General features: G+C 46.1%; 2 protein-coding genes across 4 annotated transcripts; both read left to right on the plus strand.

Annotated features, from left to right (window-relative positions):
* Positions 1-517: 517 nt before the first annotated feature.
* On the plus strand, positions 518-1803 carry trim63a (tripartite motif containing 63a). The gene has a single exon (XM_062447391.1). It carries the CDS (start codon positions 699-701, stop codon positions 1728-1730), a length of 1032 nt encoding a protein of 343 aa, XP_062303375.1. The 5' UTR covers positions 518-698; the 3' UTR covers positions 1731-1803.
* Positions 1804-5719: 3916 nt separating this feature from the next.
* mlpha (melanophilin a) lies at positions 5720-15049 on the plus strand. 3 transcript variants are annotated; one of them, XM_062447513.1, is made up of 16 exons: positions 5720-5867; positions 6549-6704; positions 7652-7873; positions 8011-8123; positions 8874-8915; positions 9157-9215; positions 10037-10132; positions 10314-10422; positions 10700-10893; positions 11659-11742; positions 12048-12272; positions 13038-13208; positions 13551-13712; positions 13889-13954; positions 14081-14129; positions 14355-15049. In XM_062447513.1, exons 2-16 carry the CDS (start codon positions 6595-6597, stop codon positions 14387-14389), a joined length of 1737 nt encoding a protein of 578 aa, XP_062303497.1. In that variant the 5' UTR covers positions 5720-5867; positions 6549-6594; the 3' UTR covers positions 14390-15049. The 3 variants fall into 3 exon arrangements, with proteins under 3 accessions (XP_062303497.1, XP_062303498.1, XP_062303499.1); XM_062447514.1 differs by lacking the exon at positions 13038-13208 and having other exon boundaries at positions 5721-5867; XM_062447515.1 differs by lacking the exons at positions 13038-13208; positions 13889-13954; positions 14081-14129; positions 14355-15049 and having other exon boundaries at positions 5721-5867; positions 13453-13560.
* Positions 15050-15308: the final 259 nt, after the last annotated feature.

A 15308-nucleotide genomic window follows, 5' to 3' on the forward strand; every position in this document is an offset into this window, starting at 1 on the left:
TTTCATAGTGTACCGTGTGGCCTTATCTCATAATGCACCATATGAATTCACAGCGCAGTTTGAAGGATTTCAATGTGCACAGGCTCGTGGCTCCCCTTCTGCATGGAACGGCGGAAAGCATTGGAATGCAACAAGCAGCGACCCTGATGCCCGCTGCTGAGGGAGGGTAGCAACACATGTAAACACATCTGAGCTACATGGTTGTGGTGGGTTGGGAGAAAAGGCATGTTGTTATTGGCAAGAGCAGGAAAACACTGTCCGAGAGCCTTACCGTGTCACAAGGGGGAGGGAGGTGGTGAGGTCTGCCGTCGATTTGATTTGTCGCCCTCCACAGAAAAGGAGACTGGGAGGTGTTGCTAAGTAGGGCATGTGCCATGTTTGGAGGGAAAGGGGGGGGGGCTATTTTCTCCGAAATGAGACTCACAAACAAGCGGAGGGTGGGATCATGCCATGGACGGTGTGCGGGATCAGGTGTCGTGTCCCGCCTCGCGGTATAAAAGCCGCCACAGAGGCCTGGCCTGGGTAGATCAAAAATAAACTCAGCCGAGAGAGACACAGCACCGTAGCTTCCAAGGAACAAACAAGAAGCACAAAAGGGACAGACCCCGATCCTGAACCCAAAGACCCAAAGAAGACCCTAAGGACCTCAGAGGATTTTAAGGAACAAATCCCCAAGCAATCGAGCCCACACCCACACCATGGATATCCAGACCAGCCAAGTGGTGCGACCTCCCAGCCCGATGGAGAGCCTTGAGAGGCAGCTGAGCTGCCCCATCTGCCTGGACATGTTCACCAAGCCCGTGGTCATCCTGCCCTGCCAGCACAACCTCTGTCGCGGCTGCGCCAGCGACCTCTACGACTCCCGCAACCCCTACCACTACTCCGGGGGCATCTTCCGCTGCCCCACCTGTCGCTTCGAGGTGGTGCTGGACCGCCACGGCGTCTACGGCCTGCAGAGGAACCTGCTGGTGGAGAACATCATCGACCTCTACAAGGCCCAGCAGGAGAAGGGCGGCGAGAGCGTGGGCGGAGGGTCTCCGGAGCCTCCGATGAAGGACAAGGACACCAAGGAGGCCAAGTGCAAGGAGCACGAGGACGAGAGGATCAACATCTACTGCGTCACCTGCCAGACCCCCACCTGCTCCATGTGCAAGGTGTTCGGCCAGCACAAGGACTGCGAGGTGACCACGCTGGAGAGCGTCTACCAGACCCAGAAGGCCGAGCTGCGCAACGCCGTGGAAATGCTCGCGGCGGGCAACAGCTGCGTCCAGGCGGTCATGGCCCAGCTGGACGACATGAGCAAGAGCATCCAGGAGAACGGGGAGCTGCAGAAGAGACACCTGAGCGAGAGCTTCGACCTGCTCTACGCCATCCTGGAAGAGCGCAAGGGCCAGCTGGTGGAGAAGATCAGCCAGGAGGAAGAGGAGAAGGTCCAGGTGATCAGGTCTCTAGTGGAACAGCACAAGGTGCATCTTGAGGCTAGCAACCAGCTGAAGGAGAGGGCGTCGAAGAGTTTGGAGCTGGGAGGGGCGGCGGAGTTCCTGGTGAGCGCCAAGGAGCTGATGTCCCAGGCCAAGGAGGTAGCCAGGGGAGCCCAGGTACAGAGGCCAGAGCCAGGCTACGAAAGCATGGACCACCTCGTCGTAAACACAGAGGATGTGGAGGTCCTTCTAGCCCAGATGGACTTTGGAGTCAATGATGACGATGTAGAGTCAGAAGAAGACGAATAGGAGGAGGAATAATGACTTTCCCTTTCAAGACAAAGACTTTTAGTAGAAGTATGGGAAAGTTGAAGTAAAGACTCTGATAAACTAGCAAGGAAGAAATGAAAAGATGTCTGCGGATTTCACAGAAAATGTATAATGGTGCCATTTTGAAAAGTAGTTTTTTTACACATACAAAATGCAACCTTTTGCATTTCATTTCCTTTTCTTTTTTATACTTTTGTATTTGATGCCTATTTAACTGTACTGTACTATTTTGATATCTGTTGAGCTTGATATCACAAGACACATATTTATGTTTACACTTAAATTTTTAAATGCAAGTCTAAACTACACGTACACAAAAAAAGTTTATTTATTGAGTTTGGAATGTCCTCATTGTTTTGTCATACTTGAATTGCTGCAAAATGCACTGAATCATATCTGACACTGCTGTTACATTGTTATGTCATTGTGAGTTTCAATAAAGTGTTAAAGAAAACAATTTTGAATCAGTCCTTCCTCACTCATAACTTCTAAAGTCTAAGCGGATTTCTCTCTCCGATTGATCCTATATTTACATGGGTCATGAAACTACACTATAGCCTTACTTAGTCTTCTTGCTGGTGATATAGTGGCTATTTTTACTGGTCAAAATGGGAGAGGTGGTGAAGGGTACTGGAATAGCTCAGTCAAAGAGAAGGACGAGGGAGAGTTCATGTTTCTATCCCTGACCCAGCAGCTCCACTTGACCATTCCAGCTGCTGTCTGGCATGCCTGAGAGAGCTGCAGGCCAGGGGTCAAACACTGATACCATTATCGAACTATGGCATGAATGCAAGAATAGTGTGGCTTCAGCAATTCACCAGCATAACCCAACCAACGCCTTGACCAGAGTTACAGTACGTCAGTGTGCTTGGATATTTGAGGAATCCATCACAGATGGATGCTCTGTGATGTTACTGATTATATATTCAGTGTTCCAGTACACGTCTGTGCCATTATCTGACAGTTCATCCAAGAACCAAATGCTTCCATTTCCACATAAATGAATTGAAGTTAGGATACATTCACTGATGTGTGCTGCCAATCTGTTATGGACATGGTCTGGTTCCCCTCTGGCAGCAGCTGACTGCACTCCCCAGTCACATGGTCTGTGTTGAAGGAGCTGATAAACCCAAACAGGCTCTCAACCAGCTTAGAAATGACTGAGATACAAAGACACACACTCCCTATCTCCTCACACACACACACACACACACACAGATAGTAGCTAATGTATGATACCAGACAGACAGACCCCAGACACACAAACTAAAACAGTAAATCATCAAACATATTGTATCATGACTAAAGAGTCCTCTAAAGTCGTACATGCTGTCGTGTGCACTTGGACTTAGCAAGCATTCAGACTCCAAAAACTCCATTATTGTAGAACAGTGTTCAATAGTACCAACACATTGAAAAAGTCATTAGAAATGAAGACAGTGCTCTTGGAAGCTATTTGACAGGTACAGAGATAGGCTAGGTAGCCTGGAGTTTGACCTCGTAGGTCTCACCACCAGCTGTTCACTACCAGCCAGACCGCAATGCTTATAGCTGCTCTTCTCAAGTGTTCGTGTCAGACTATCTGTGTACGACACCGCAAGTCTCACGTTACAATGCTGCAGAGAATGTACAGTAACAGAGGGGGTGGGGGACAAGACACTGCCTGGATAACCGTCCGTCTGAATGCACACAATACTTAAAAGTGGAGTGGCACATGGTTTTGGTAGCTAAGAGCCTCTATTTTGCAAGCTGGGCTCCCATGCGCCTCAAGTGCTGAAGTGGGTTCATTTCCAAACGCATGCCTGTCAGGTGAATTTGTCACAGCTACGACGATAGCTCGTCAACCTTTTTTTCCTGTCGGCCAACAAACTGTCTACAGCTCACCTTCGCCTCTCCTTTCTAATTCGGGCCCCTACGACCTCGCTACTCCTGCCTAAAAAGAGAGTGTGGCTTTACTGGGCTGGGAGCATGTGCACGCAGCGACCCGCTCTTTGTCGGGGGTGTCGAGGTGTAGAGTGTTGAGAGGCCATGCGGTGTATTACTTTGACTAAATAAGATTCGGACTTCCCCTGGAGCTCGCTCAACTTTTGCTGCCACCCAGCCTCTAATTTTAGAGCTGTGAATCAGCCTGCCCTTAGCTTTGCCTTGTCATCGTGAAGGGCACCCTCCTCGCCAGGTTTCTCCCCCTCCATGAACCAGGAATGGGGCCAAAGCTTAAGTTAGATGGAAGGGACTAACATCAGGGAAACTAAATGCTTATGCATGGACCTTCCAAAGCTGACCCAATTTAGTAGTAGCTGATCAGGTTACTGATGTAAGGGAAGAATGTATTTACAGTAACCCACCTAATGAGTAATCAACATGCCACCATACCACTATGTAGTACATCTACATTTTACATTTAGTCATTTAGCAGTCATTTATCCAGAGCGACTTACAGTAAGTACAGGGACATTCCCCCGAGGCAAGTTGGGTGAAGTGTCTTGCCCAAGGACACAACGTCATTTGGCACAGCCGGGAATCGAACTGGCAACCTTCAGATTACTAGCCCGATTCCCTAATCGCTCAGCCATCTGACCCCACATGTAGTAACTTTCTACCTTGCTATCACCTTCTTCAGCATGGGTTTTAGTTGGCGTACCCGTTCTTTTCTTCGACAGTCAATGGAATGATGTGCATTTCCAAGTACACTCATCTGATTATTTTATCAACCGTAACACTTTTACATCCTTTGTGATATTAGTCTTGTAACCAGTCGGATTAGGGGGGGATTTCAAGTTACATTTCTCATGTAGCAAAAGATATTCCATGGTATTAGGAGATGGTCAAATGGAATCGCCCAAGCATCTAACCAAGAATGACTGTATGACATATGTTTCTATTTGCCAAAAATGATAAGACAGGGGTGCATTCAGCCAGACCAACCCAGAGGACACACTGGTCTGCATCAGCTTGTTTTAAACTGATTCAAGTCTGAGATTAATTATTAAATGTATTAATCAAAATGTGTAGGAATAAGCCTGAGCCGTGCTGGCTGTCCACAAGGCTCTACAGAGAGCTTGGGAAAAAACTAGTGTTGACACCAGTCTTATCCTGGCCCTGACTCCATCACATGGAAACTCAGCAAGAATTTGGTGATCGGTATGATGGAGACTTTGTTAAATCAGTCCTATGACATTTTCGCGGAACACAAATAGATTTGAGACTGGATTGTTGGAAATTATTGGCTTGAACAAAGCAGAAAATAATGTTTCCACTATGGAGGTCAACAGTGAAGTGAAGGCAACAGACAACAGCAACAGCGTTGCTGTTTTCAGCATATAAAATCATAGCTCAAATTTACAAGGTTGGGTACCAAATTCGATTCTGGATGAGTTTACGTTATACTCTTACAAGAATTATAGTTGTTAAAATAGCCATGCTTGGTCGCAACATCATGTTTTCGCTATAGGTCGGCTACACTTGAAGACAGCTTTACTAGTACATCGGGATTGATGTTGGATGGTGTGTGTCTTATTTAGCTCACTATACTAGGTTACAAATTGGCTGTTTTCCCTCTGACAGATACAGTGTTATCTGTGTTCCTAAGGGCACCCTTGTGTGCCCACCTCTCACACCAATAGAGGCCTCTTTCATCTGTTGATTTACCTTGGGTTAGGCTGATAAAAATAGCATTAGCTTGTTTTTACGCCTCGGGCTTGTAGCCGGGGTTAGAACAACAACATGTATGTTAAAGCTACTGTCAACGGGAAAGATCAGTGAGAAACATGACGTTTAAAATACAAACATAACCCATCTCAGGTTATAAAAATGGTGTCAGTAACAGTCATAATCTTTTGAATGGAAATGTGTTCAAAAATAACAAAATGGCTAATTAAACAAATCATTTCCTTTTCCATGTATGAAGTCATTGTGTATGATATGGTCTATATCTTGTGATGTCGCATGTTAAAGTGTGTGACTGAGTGTACCGAGTGCCGATTAAACTTACTTGGAGGAGGGGATAAGGGATGTTCATTCTTCTCTCCTGGAGGCATGTGATTAACTTAACCATACTTCAGTTCATTCGAACATTTGGTGCTGCATCTGAACAGTTTACTGGTGTCTGCAAAACGGGTAAAGCTAAGCTATTATTATTAATCAATTTTGTGTATTATTTTGAACAGGTTTATGAGTTATAATTTGTCAAGAAATAGGCTACCTATCTTCCGTTTTAACAGTAACTCTTCGGCCTTTTGTCGAGTTGATGCACGACAACAACATGAGACAATTGTCTCACCCATGATCTCTGTACAAAGTAATTTTGTGCCTAACAGGGTACCTGTTGAATAGATTTGTTTAATGTAATGGATTTTTTGTATTGCTGTCTTGTATGCTTAAAATGTATTATTTTGGACATTGTTGACTGATAGATAACTCAATTAACTAGTATCGGAATCGTGCATCTCATTCTGAAAGGGTGACTTGATATTGTTTTGTTTTTATGTTTTTTACAATTAATGTAGCGAATGTAGGTGAACAGTAGTTTTGTAATGTTGCAATCTTCCAAATCATTTGATTAAAGCAATACATGCAGTTGCTTTGATGTTTAATTGTAGGGCAACAATAGACTACCGTATCTTTTTATGATCATACTTTTATTTCATTTCAATTCCTAAAAAAAAAAAATTCAATTCAATCAACACAATTCAATAGATGTTCAAAGTCCTAGCATCCAGTCTACTGTAATCGCCTTGAACACTTAGATCACACTTTTATCATTCGTCAGCAATCTGACAGGCTGTGTTGATTTCACAGGAACCATCCTTGTTGCTTAAAAAGGGGTGCTTCTGTTGCAGCCACCATGGACTGCAAACTGGACCTTTCCAGACTCACAGATGAGGAGGCTAAACATGTGTGGGAAGTCATTCAGAGGGACTTCAACCTGAGGAAGAACGAGGAGGAGAGATTGGGGTGGGTCAGCTGCCTGATAAACTTCAGATTCATGAAATGACAGGATCCGAACGTTTAGTCACAGCAAGGATCTTCTTGAATAATTGGATTGTGAATCACCTTTCAGTGACTCAATACAAACAATGATGTTGACTGTTTAAACAGAGCTGACATTAGCCAGTTTGAGAAGTGTACATTTATGTTTTTATAGTTCGCAAGTCCATATTCCAATTGTTCTGACTTTATATGCAATGCAATGTGCACATAAAGTGACATAACCGTAGAAATTCTGCACAAATTGAGGACTGTGCCCAGTTGAACCCAGTTTCAACAGCTATGCATTTGCTGTTTGTTGCCCCAGCAGTGTGTGTGTGTGTGTTCTGATGATGTGTTGAGTATGTGTGTGTGTGTGTGTGTGTGTGCGTGGGGGTATAAGTGTGCGTTCTGAGCTCTGCACTCAGGAATGTAAGTGTGAAAGCCTACTGTTGTGAGTCAGCTCATCACGATGATCATGGAAGAGTCACAAGGCCGTTCCCAGCACCCAGACAAAACAAGATGTTGTGAGCTCTATTCTCTCACAGGCACAAAGACTCCTATGTTTGAGCGCTGTCTCATCCCTATCATCCTCTCAATGTCTCTTGGAGAACACCTCCCAGATAGATTTCCTTCCATCTGTCGGAGTACAGTGAGACTCAGCATACAAACGTTTCTTTCAAGGTTTCCTAATGTTAATGAGCTTGCACATAGGAGTTTTGTTTTCGTGGAATGCATGTTACTCTTCACATACGGGTGATAAAATGTTAATCTCTAAAACTATTGTTATCTCAATAGTATATCTGAGGTCCACCTACTTTGCTGTATCCAGGACCTGATAAACGAAAAATGAAGTGACACCACGAATGGTTCCACCCGAGCTTTCTTTTCAGAGTCCCCTGAATTGTCTTCTCTTCTCCCCCCTGTGTTGGCAGCGAGCTGAAGACTAAGATCGAGAAGGAGGACACCAAGCTGGAGCTGCTGGGGTCGGAGACCCCTCTTGCGGTCTCTCACTGCATTCGCTGCCTGCAGCCCTTCAAGTTCCTGGTGAACAGCAAGCGAGAGTGTCTGGACTGCAAGCTCTCCATCTGCAAGGCCTGCAGCCGCTACAACAAGAAGGAGATGGGATGGGTGTGTGACCCCTGTCGGATGACCAGGTGACCCCCCCCCCCCGCCCCCCCCAAAGGACAGTGTCACACGGTGTCACAAGTGTATGCATTGTTTATAACATGACAGTACGGCATAATAGTACGGCTAGGGTCAGTGCTAAAAGCTGGTACCTTCTCTAATGCAGGGTCCTGAAAATCGGCAGTGCCGGATGGTACCATGACAACGTACGCAACCGCTTCAAGAGATTCGGCAGTGCCAAAGTGATGAAGTCCCTCTACAAGCGTCTGAACGGAGAGGGTCTGTTTGATCCTTGAGCTCTGAGACTTGACATGATGGTCGCTTTTTCACTTGGTCTGTAACAGTCGGTGTCAATGTTTCAGATCGGAAGTTGAAATAATATCTGTGTGCTTGTATGATTATATATTCAGTCTTTTTTTCTGAATGGGAGACATAGTCCCATTCTCGCAACACTCTTAGGCCTACTCCAAAATCCTGGGAGTTGTCTATCATCAGGTTATTAGGAGTCCCCACATGTTCAGCATATTGCTTGCTATGTGTATGTGTTTATGTGTGTTAGTGTGGACTGAATTGTGAGTCCCCAAGAGGATAACCATACAAACTTGCGTGTGTGTGTGTGTGTGTGTGTGGACCTAAGGCATGCCTAAACAATGATGCCATATGCTGGAGTCACATTTAGAACTGCCTGTGTCTGTAACGAAATGCAGCTGGTTCACTCTATGATTTGTAGTCAGCTATGCTTGCCTGAAGACTTGGATAAAACATTCCAAACTGTGTCTGGTTACATGATGGAACACCATAGCGGCTCAGCTCACAATGGCATCATGGGGTTTGGAGTTCAACGGGGCAATTTTGTAAGGATGTACAATGTCAGATTGTATTCCACGGTTGAGTGAATTCGAGTTTAGGGACTTGTTGTGTTATTAGAAGTCTGGAGAGTGAACCTTTAGAAGACTAGATTGTGTCAGTGACATATTTCAGTGCATGGTTGTTTGCTTGTCCTCATGAAGAACATCGTTGTTTTCATAGGAACTCGTGAAGATGATACACAGAGCATGCCGGATGTTCGCCGTGAGTAGAATAAACCACACATTCATCTCTTAAGCAATATACAATGTTTATATTTAGACTCACGCATGTTCATTTTCTGCCCCAAAAAGTCACAGTCATAGTATCTTAATGGGGTTTCTTGGGGCTACACTAGTATTATGATCTATGAACAATTCAGAGCATGTAGCTTTAGTTGTATATGTAATATGAGAGAGTGGAACGTTCCGGACACTTGATAAAGCAGTGGAATTTTACCTCTTAGACACATCCAATGGCCACGAGGAAGAGCATGCGGAGGCCGAAGCGCAGCGCTACAAGATGGTAGGAACGACTGAAGGAAAACAGATCCTTTTGGTTCTCTGTGACATGTCATGGTAACATGGAGGCAGAGCAATCCAGCGAGTCATCAACAAGCTTTGCAGGCTGCCCAAACAAACAATGATGTCTCCTTCCCCCCCAAACATGGATCCTTCCCAAGCTTGTTCGTGAAGCAGCATTGCCTTGAGCTTGCATTGCCATAGCTAAACATTGTTAGGGCACAGGAACAAAGAATGTTTCAGTATCTTCTCTCTCTCTCTCTCTCTCTCTCTCTCTCTCTCTCTCTCTCTCTCTCTTGTTCCTTCTCTCTCTGTCTCTCTCTTGTTCCTTCTCTCTCTGTCTCTCTCTTGTTCCTTCTCTCTCTGTCTCTCTCTCTTGTTCCTTGTCTGTCTCTCTATCTGTCTCTCTCTGTCTCTCTCTCTTGTTCCCTCTCTCTCTCTCTCTCTCTCTCTCTCTCTCTCTCTTGTTCCTTCTCTCTCTCTCTCTCTCTCTTGTTCCTTGTCTGTCTCTCTATCTCTCTCTCTCTGTCTCTCTCTGTCTCTCTCTCTTGTTCCTTCTCTCTCTCTCTCTCTCTCTCTCTCTCTCTCTCTCTCTCTCTCTCTCTCTCTCTCTCTCTCTCTCTCTCTCTCTCTCTCTCTCTCTCTCTCTCTCTCTCTCTCTCTCTCTCTCTCTTGTTCCTTGTCTCTCTCTCTCTTGTTCCTTGTCTCTCTCTCTCTCTCTCTCTCTCTCTCTCTCTCTTGTTCCTTCACTTTCTCTCTCTCTCTCTCTCTCTCTCTCTCTCTCTCTCTCTCTCTCTCTCTCTCTCTCTCCTTATTCTTTTGCAGATGCGCAAGAACAAGCGGCTGCTCTCTGTCCACCCCCTGGATTTCGACGTGGAGGAGTATGTACCCTACTCCCACTCCCGACGACAGTCCTTCCAGGTGACACAATATCCCCCACTCAGTCACACCCCAATGTTAAGTTAACGAGTAGGACGACCTGTCTCGTCACACAAGTGGGAAACCGTGTTAAGGGACTCAAGTGGCCTGATAGGTCCTGAGAGGAAATATGTGTTAGAGGTGTTTGTGTTGCGGTGATAACGAGATTCAATCGGCGGTCCAGCTCATCCAGGAGGAGCGAGGCGAGTACAGGAACGATGTGGAGTACCTCAACGACATGCACCACCACCGCATGAACCGCAGGAAGAGTCTGGACAAGTACATGCGGCATGGTGAGGAACTGACCACACACACAAACATGACCACACACACAAACGCATACACTCTGAGGCCTATACTGAATCAGTATAGCACCACACCACCTACTTACCTACACTTTGCTTCCACACTTTAACAGAGTACACACTGTCCACGGCTCCTAATGGGATGACGTTAGCGTGTGGAGCCGCCCTTAGAATCCGAAACTCTGACAGGACCGCCACTGGTCATGATTTCTTTCCCTAAACTGACCTTTATCAAAATGACCGTAGCCGAAGCATTGCTCTGCAGATGAAGGTCCATTCGCAGACCCCAGGATGGTGCGCGCCCGCTCCCTGTCCAAGATCGGCTCGTCCATGGCTCGCCAGCAGTACGTGGACACGTCAGAGGAGGAGGAGCTCCAACGCTACCCCATGTACCAGCCCCCGCCCCGCCGCCGACCCAGCAGAGCCTCCTCCCAGGAGAACCTGGGGGGACCACCGCCGGTGTGTGTGTTTGTGTGTGTCTGGGGGTGGGGGGGGTGGTGTTTCTGTGTTTGTGTGGGAAGGGTTGGGTGGGGTGTGTGTGTACTTTTTAGTGGGGGAAGGGTTTGGTGGGGTGTGTGTGTTTGTGTTTGGGAAGGGTTGGGTGGGGTGTGTTTGTGTGGGGGAAGGGTTGGGTGTGTGTGTTTGTGTGCGTTTGTGTGAAGGAAGGAATGGGTGGGGTGTGTGTATGTGTACTTTTTAGTGGGGGAAGGGTTGGGTGGGGAGTGTGTTTGTGTGTGGGAAGGGTTGGGTTGTGTGTGTTTGTGTTTGGGAAGGGTTGGGTGGGTTGTGTGTGTGTGTTTGTGTGGGGGAAGGGTTGGGTTGTGTGTGTGTGTGTTTGTGTGTGGGAAGGGTTGGGTGTGTGTGTTTGGGAAGGGTTGGGTGGGGTGTGTTTGTGTGGGGGAAGGGTTGGGTGGGTTGTGTGTGTGTGTTTGTGTGTGTGTGTTTGTGTGGGGGAAGGGTTGGGTGGGTTGTGTGTGTTTGTGTGGGGGAAGGGTTGGGTGGGTTGTGTGTGTTTGTGTGGGGGAAGGGTTGGGTGGGTTGTGTGTGTTTGTGTGGGGGAAGGGTTGGGTGGGTTGTGTGGGTGTGTTTGTGTGGGGGAAGGGTTGGGTGTGTGTGTGTGTGAACAAAGACGTTGTGTGCTAGTTCGGACTAGTTCTAGATCATGGCCACATTGCCAATGAAAGCTATCTGACAGTATTAACTTTGTTATCTTTGATCATGTAGATAAATGAGTTGAACAAACGCATGTCCGCCATCGAGAGCCTCCTTAACCGACTAGAGGAGAAGATAACCGTGCCCCCTGATGAGGTAAGAACTCTACTCACAGAGAGCTAAGATGGAATGAATCCAACACCAAGTAGCCAACAAAAATATGGTTTATCCTTGACATGAGCCTCGTGTGGACAACTGTAGCTTATCGCTAGTATTGTTTCGTTAACCTTTGTCGATGTCTATTTTGACTATTTCTTTAGGGGTCAAGTCCGTGAAACAACTCATGCGGCTTGGAGAGGAAATTGTATTTTCCCCACAGGCTTGCCAATTGCCCTTAACAGACACTTACGGGCAATGACCTCCCTCCTGTCCCCCCCTCTGTGCTCTGTCTCTCCTGTCAGACGACCCCTCAGACCACCGCTCAGCTGGAGGAGGAGAAACTCCGGCGGAAGCTGAGCGAATTGGCGGGCAACGTCAGCGACAAGGGTCTCTCCTCCGACGAGGAGACGGGGAAGAAGCTGTCCCTGGTCAAGGGGACCCCTGTGAGGAGTGGCCCCTCGGCGGCCCCTCCACGGGACCCGGTCCTGAGCTCCTCCAGTGACGAGATGCCCACCGAGGCTCAGAAGGTGGGCCTTCCGAAGGTCTCCCCTCACCAACGGAGAAGTTGGTGGGCCGACCGCTTTGCGGGGGAAGGCTGTTGTTTGCTTGGAGGGCCCTAGTCCATGTTTCGGGTCTTCATTGTCTGCTCTAAGGTCATGGTTGCTAGGGCAGGGGTTGCTAGGGCAGGGGTGTCCACTCTTTCTGTGGAGCTCCTCACCTGGTGGATGTAGCTCCAACCTCAGGTAAAACTAACTGGATTCAGCTAAATCAACCATAGTTATTGGAGGAGTTGTGCTAAATTTGGGTTAGAAAAATAGATGACAGATGGTAGCTCTCCAGGAACAGTTTTTGGCAGTCGTGATGTTGGCCGTAATGTCCTCTGTTCATGTTTGTGGTCTTGTTGGTAGTTTGTGCCGTTGTTGGTGTCTACAGGAATGACAAAAATAACACTTCTATGAAGATGTAAATTAGTTACATTTGGATGAACTCTTATCTACAAGAAGGCCCAAAAGTGAATGTTTTTAAAACCAGTTGAATTGCAGCAAAAGCTCAATTGCTCGATTTCAATGTTGAATGTATTTCAGTACACACAAAGCGCAAGGATCATTTTAGCTTAGCTTTAAGTTTACTTTTACGTTTAGTTGTTTAGACTTTGCAGAGATTAGTGCTGACTGTATGACTGCATGCCTTCCTGGCTAAATCTCCCTTTAAAAAGAAATCAATCTGCTTCTAATGTGAGAAGTTAGTCGTTAGCGTAGTTGCTAATTCCTGTCCCTTTACATGGCTTTCAGAGATCCACTGCGGCGGCCCTCTGTGACATCACCACAGAGGTTCTAAGAACCATTAATGCCACTGAAAGTGCAATGACCGAATACGGCCCATCAAAGCCTATTGACAGATCCCTTTTAATTGGGACTGATGTAAAGCAAGCAGATGAGGCTTACAGGGAACTTGAGGAAAATGTAAGCTTAAAACTCGCACCCCCCCTCTCCCCCCTAAGCTATCATGTCCAAATAGCTGTTTGTTTAAGTGTAGGTCTGTGGAGCTATGCCCGTGCACTTTCCTTCTAAAAGCATGCGAGATACTGCTGTCTTAAAGGGACATTCCACTCCAAATTTCAAGCCCTGGGAAATTGAATTCATTGACACACTGAGAGTGCCACTCACATTTGAATATCTCTGTTTCTCTAATGTCTCTTTAATGCAGACATGACCTGCTTCGTTTCCCAGCTGTCTCGTCTGAAGTCTATGACTTTGGTGCTGAGCTGAGTTGGTGCATTGTCCAGTGGTCGCTCTCTTCCCCAGGTGTACATGACCGCCGGGAAGTCGTTCGACCTGGAGAAGAAGCTGAGGCTACTGGAACACAGCGCTACCAACCGCTTCGGGGGGGCCACGGACTCAGAGCTGTCTGAGCTGGAGGACGCGCTGGCCATCACGGCTGCCAGAGTTCAGAGCACAGAGAGCGAGGTGGGTTAGCTCCGCCCCTAGATTGTGTACCGCTTCTGTAAACAGACATCACTTACTGATGAAGCCGCTCAAGTAACAGTGGGAGACTTGGTTCTGTAGGAACTGTCTTTCATCATCCTTCTCTTCTTTCTTTTCGTTCCGAACTCTGGCCTATCACTTTTCGATGCTTGTTTTAGGTGTCCGACATTGAGAATAAGATTGCTGCCCTCAGTGCCACAGGAGGGGATAAGGCTAAGAAAAAGGTGAGGGCCATTCAAATACTCCTCTATGTTTGTTTCCTTTTAAAAGCATTCCTGTTGATATTCCCGCGTGTATTCGTGTCGTGCACTGTGTTGTGTTTCCTAAACACTTCTCATCCGCTCCTGCAGGTCACAGGCAGTCAGCAGAGGAAACGATACACCCAGGACTTTCCCACAAGTAAGGCTTAGAAATGCACGATCTTCATGCCCCGTTCTACAGTAAATAATACTGCATGCTACCCTGCGCATGCTACTGCGCGTCACATACTTACTGCGTCGTCATTCATTAGCTTCTCATCTGTGGGACGGAAAGATTATGTTTGGCTCTTATCCCCTCGACATGAAGCTTCAATTTTTTTTTATGAAACTGGTTGCAAAAAACCTTTGATCTTCTCTTCCACAGAAACCAGCAATGGCTCAGGGTCTCTCCGGAAATAAACAAACTTGTAAAGGACTGTGTCGGCGTCTGTCCCTTGACACTATGTGGTTCAACTAAGCAAATAAGCTCCCATCCCTTAACTTTGATTCTTCACATATTTGCCAACTTTGATAGATGATCATACAAGTAATTACTCCCCTGGGTTACTGCCCTGAATAACACATCTTTTCCAAAGCGTGTGTGTACATGTGTGTGTGTATATCTATGTGTTAGGTATGGTTTGTTACTACTGAGATCTGATCTGATTGAGCTCCTCTCTCTGCTTCAGAATAGCTTATTGTGCTCAAGGCCCTAGGATCAAAGTGCTAGAAAAAAAAGATTAAGTGTATTGGTAAAGATCAGTGTATTTATCAGCTAGTTGCTTGGCAAATGTTTTCTTGTATGTCTGGAATGATACTGTTAATCCCAAATCACCTGTAAAGATAATGCACTGTTGGTTGTGCCACCAGTGATTGTGTATATCACAATCCAAATGGCTCTTGTTGAAGGATAATATTTATCTCTATCTATATATATTGATCTACATAGATATAAATGATGTTTATGCTCATTTGAAAGTCTATACTATAGCAAATTATATTGCAAAAAGCTGCAAGGAGTTTATGTACAGCTTAGGCTATCATATATGTGCTTGTATCCCATAAATTATAGAACATTCACTTTTTTATGTGTTTTTATTTTAAACCCTGTTATTTCAACTATATGGGGTGTGTTTATTCTTGACAGGCACAGTACTGGTTATACTTCAGCTAGTTTACATTAAAGCAATATCATTTACCATACTGTATACAACTAAATAGACCTGCTGCCATCTAGTGCCATTTCAGATCACTTAGCTAAACGTTGCTGTCGACAGACACATTTTCATGATCATTTTGCTACCATGTGAGTTTGATATTAGGTCAGACTGGATGGTAG

Source organism: Osmerus eperlanus, chromosome 21, assembly GCF_963692335.1.
Source record: "Osmerus eperlanus chromosome 21, fOsmEpe2.1, whole genome shotgun sequence".
NCBI lineage: Eukaryota > Metazoa > Chordata > Actinopteri > Osmeriformes > Osmeridae > Osmerus > Osmerus eperlanus.